The sequence below is a fragment of the Filicampus tigris genome, chromosome 1 (genome assembly GCF_054856515.1).
Source record: "Filicampus tigris isolate MCC_2025a chromosome 1, RoL_Ftig_1.0, whole genome shotgun sequence".
Taxonomy (NCBI): Eukaryota; Metazoa; Chordata; class Actinopteri; order Syngnathiformes; family Syngnathidae; genus Filicampus; species Filicampus tigris.
The window spans coordinates 39,276,092-39,280,781 of record NC_141217.1 but is presented as its reverse complement, the minus strand read 5'-3'; the positions used below and the strand labels follow the sequence as shown (position 1 = coordinate 39,280,781).

At 40.3% G+C, this 4,690-nt stretch overlaps 1 protein-coding gene across 9 annotated transcripts in view; it reads right to left on the bottom strand.

Annotated features, from left to right (window-relative positions):
- Positions 1-2,241: 2,241 nt before the first annotated feature.
- tns1a (tensin 1a) overlaps positions 2,242-4,690 on the bottom strand; it is a 63,689-nt gene continuing 61,240 nt past the window's right edge. For all 9 annotated transcript variants that reach the window (XM_086040022.1, XM_086039951.1, XM_086039996.1 and 6 more), the window contains one exon: positions 2,242-4,668. In XM_086040022.1, the coding sequence (XP_085896148.1) occupies positions 4,539-4,668 (130 nt within the window). In that variant the 3' untranslated portion in view covers positions 2,242-4,538. The remainder of the gene's footprint in view (positions 4,669-4,690) is intronic.

Here is a 4,690-nt window from a genome sequence, read left to right as displayed (position 1 = left end):
CACGCTTGCATTATAACTGTTTGATGAAATGTCAAAAGGATGGGACAGGTACTCACAACCCATACAAGACAAGTTTGGTTTCAGGAAATGAGAAACTGTGTTTCATTTCAATTGACTTATGTTTGATTCCTGTATATCTATCTGTACAGTTTTTAATGGAGCTTGTCATTCAGGTCACAGGTTGAGCTGGGTCCCATCCAAGCTGACTTGAGACAAGAAGTGGAGCTCACTTTGGACATCATGATGGCCAGCCAATTGTAGATTAGTACACTATTTTTGTATTTTTTTAAATTAAAAAAGCTTGAGTTGGTACAACTCCCAGCAAACAGGTTTGAACAGCTACGCCAAGGAAAAAGAAAAAAACAATTCAGATGTGCTAATTAAGCCTGACACTGTTCATTTCCCATGCACACATTTGTATGCTATGTCAGTTTTGGCCACAGGTAAGAATAATTGATTATTATAATTATCAATTATATTATTACGGTCGACTCATAATTGTCGACAGTAAACTATGAACAACAGGTCTTTTTGAAATTCATTCTTAGCCTGTTTGACATTAATAAATGGATGATTAATCCTTAATCAGGTTTTCAGAGAAAAGTGAAAGCGTATTTCATAAATGTTTCTCCCCACTCAATTTTGGATAAAAATACCAAACAGTATGATGTCCTATTTTTGTATGATCATTATGATGATGATGATGATGATACTCTTTCAGTTTTCCGATTCCCTCATGACCTGCCCAAGACCAACGTCGGATTTTTAAAAGATCCCTCTTGACTTGCCACTGTAGGACAGTTTCAAGATGCACACCACTTCCCTTGGTTTAACACACTGCTGATCAAAAATCCATTTGAGTAGACATTGGACAAGCGTCAAGCTGTTTAATGCCACTCCCAAATTTACTGTCAAAAAAAAAAAAAAAAAATCCACCTTGCTTATCTAAAACAACCATAGTTTAGCCAACAATTCCGCTAGCTTAATGCTAACGCTAACTAGCATTTATGTCACAATGCTTTAACCGTTTAATCAACGATTGAAAACAAAGGATGCAGCCGTACAACATGAACAGTGACAATACGTATAACAGTACTCACATTAATATATCCTTTATCTTCTGTGTAGGTAAGCTAATGGCTAATATTAGTGCCGTACTGGTGAGTTTTTTAAAAAAATTATTTATTTATTTTGCGCTGTACTGGTGAGCTGAGAGGAGCGAAGGTGTTTTGAATCAGTTGAGTGCGTGGCAGGACACGCCCAGCTGTCATAGCAGCTAATCATATTGCAGCTGGGTGTATCCTGACAAGAACTCCAGTGGGATTCATCATGCCTAAATCAACAGTATAGATGTCTTCCACTGCCTCCCGTATGGCCAAGGAGGGCGCACCAGAGGGAGCAGCGTTTAATTGATGTAATACAGAAAAACATATGTTCTCATTAAGTACAATATTATGGAGTACTAGCTTTTTTTCATTAAAATACACATTGCAACAGTTTTTCTCTTTTGTATTTTGGGGAGAAGGCTGGAACAGATTTCCATTCGTTGCAATATAATTTGAGACATTTCGAGTGTGGTCATGGAACGAATTAAAGTCGCAGCTGAAGGCACCAATGTATTTCGGCAATGTTTTTCTGCTTTGAGGATTACGTTTGACCTGAAAAGTATGTAATATGTAAGGTTGACAGTGAGAACTTGAATTTCCTGCATACCTGTCAATTTATACGTTTTCCCCGTATTTTAAACGTTTTTGATCATTTCAAATTGTGTACGCGGTATACCAATTTTTGTACGGGAATTTTTTTATTTAATCGTTTTTTTTTTGTTGGACCGATCTGGTTTTGCCCATTTCCGCTCTAATCCGGATCGCCTCGGTCACTGGTAGCATACGACAACGTTATTTGGTAAATAAAATAAACTTGTTTACACAAATTATCTTTGTTCTTATTCTATATAGTCTGTCTTGCTGTGAGTAAATAGGTGCCGCACGCGTTGTGTTTGTGAGTTTTTTTTTATTGCTAAATAAGGGGATTTGCACTCATTAATAAGGGGGGCAATTGGCTGAGGTTGACAGGTATGTTCATGTGTACAGTAAATCGCACCAGATCAGCTGAAACCTTTTCCAGTACTGCACAGTAATTCATTTAGGGCAAGCTAAAGGGGCGATGCTGCACACCTGTCACAGACATTCAGGGCCAAAAACAATGATACACATTCATATGCAGTCATACACTTGCACGTAACAGACTTGTATTGCTTTAATGTTTTTTTTCTTCTCCTTAGGTAAGCCATCATGACAAATTGAAGATGGTAAGCACAAACACAATCCGAGTGTCATTTTTTTTCACATTAATACAGTTGAAACGACTTTATGGACACTTTCTAGGTCTTTTATAAAAAAATGTTGTTATTTTTTTGGACAGAAGCAAGCTGCGCGGCTCTGCTTCCACTTAACACAATGGAACAAGATGTCTGTCAGGGAAAAGAAGAAGAAGAAAAAAAAAGAAAAAGATAAATAAACCATTGGCGTCCGGGAGGTCTGATGATGAAGCCTTCATGCGGAATTCCCGTCGCTTCTCTGCTGCTCTGTCAAGTTAAGTGCTTCATGTACGCAGCAGGCATATTTTTCCCCTCTGGGCATACGTTTGAAAGAAGACGTCAATAATGTCTCAGTGCATAAATGTAAACCTCCCTGTGTAACAGTTTGGCATGTAAAATGGAAGCAAGACAAAAAGCGGCTCGTGTGACTCTTTGGCAAAAAAATCATAACGGTCATGGGCACACACTGTTTTTGTATTGCATTTGAGCTTGGCCTTTTTTCCCTTTATATGTTTTTTTCTTTTTTTAAATCTGCAATTTTTCTATCAACTACAACCTGTTCTAAATGTTTCCTGCCAACAAACTCGCGTTCATGTTCACACACTCTTCCGTCCGTGCAAGTCTGCTTCACCGCTTTTACCAAGATGACCAACGAGACGAGCCAAAACAGATACATGTACAAAATAATGTACACCATATATTCAAACATTTCAAAATCCCCAGACTTTGAAATCATTAGCCAAAATAAGTAGATTTTTTTTTCTGAACCCATTTCTTTATCTAGACTGTACAATATATGCATAATGAGTACTCATGAGGGACCAAAGCAACAAAAATAAATACTTTTCGCTAAGTCACCTTTCAAAGTAGTTCATCTATGTACATATAGCTATCCTCTTGTTGTAGATGCTTGCGTGTGTGCAACTATGCACAGTGTGAATACTCATGTTGTGTGGTTTTTTTTTTTTTTCTCTGCTAAAAATATCTAAACGTCTTTTGTGACAACACAGTGGAAACAAACGGAGGCAGACCCGCCCCGGGTACACTCAAAGGTAAGTCTGTCAGACCAACAATTAAAATAAAAACAGCTTAACACCATCATTTGACTACTTCAAAAGTGGGTTGTCTACATCTTGTTGAGGACTCTGAAGAGCATTAAAAAAAAAAAAAAAAGATCTACTTCATGCGCTCTTTGACAAGTCAAATGGCCTCAGTGTCTACGAGGGCACACAGCGTAGAACGTCTTCAGTGAACGCCGCTACGAAGGAGAAACAGCATGCAGAAACAACAGTGCATAGGTCCAGGCTCAGCTTCCTGGAGGTGCTTTCCAGTGTCATTCCGTGACAAGCGTTGACTGGAGGGTGGCGGGTGGGGGGTGCGAGGGGGTCTCTACCCTGTGGACAAACTGTCAAAGTCACCAGTTGCTTGCAGTAAAGCATCTTGCAAGAAAAGGGGACGGGGGTGATGAAAATGCACAGATGTGCAGCGTGCGTGCCGCTTTTTCTCTTTTTTTGGGGGCGGGGGGGGCGGGGGGTGGAGTCTGGTCTGCAATGTGCAGTTTCGATCAGTCGCCGTTTCACTGCAGAGCCCTTTCTAACACACAGCAGAACCAGAAAAGTTCACGCTAAGCGCTCCACAAGGACTGGTGGAAGGTAGGAGAACCGAGCTTAAAGGTCAAGCTAACATGCATAAGGTCTTCAGACAATGTTTTGTCAAAAGCCATCAAGGCCAACTTTTTTTTTTTTTTTTTTTTTTTCCTGAAGACGTCAAGAAGAAAGTATTTCCTTTCTTTTTTTTGTGTGTGTCTATTGGTACTGGTATTGGTATTTTTTTCAAAAAGGAAATAATAAGAATGGCTTAATCGCTACGTCATTCTTGCACTTGTATTGCGTCTACCTTTGGTAAATCAATCAAGGAAAACAAGAAAACACCCTGAAACATCCGAGTCTCACATGTCCTCCAACTGAACTTGCCGGTTCGTTCCGCTCTCGTGTCCGCATTTCAGTCCGGCGGCCTCCGTGTTTGTCACATTTGCAGGCCCACATTGGCACATCCTCTCACAAGTCCACAATGCCTCTTGCAAAAAGACGCAAACCAGAAAGGCAGAAAAGAGATGGAAATGAATTGGACACAAAAATAAGAGGAGATCGTCAAATCCCAGAGACAAAAAGACACCAGAAAGATGGACTTTCAAATAGCCGCCATCCGGGCGTGTGTTTCACCGCCTCATCATTTTGGAGACAAAGCTGACGACGGCGGAGGCCGGCTGGTCCGGGTCCAGCTCGGCAAACAGGTGGCTGACATTGTCTGTTGTGCTTCCTTGTTTCCTCGCCACAAAGCCAAAAAGCCTGAAAGAAAACAGATGCGCGT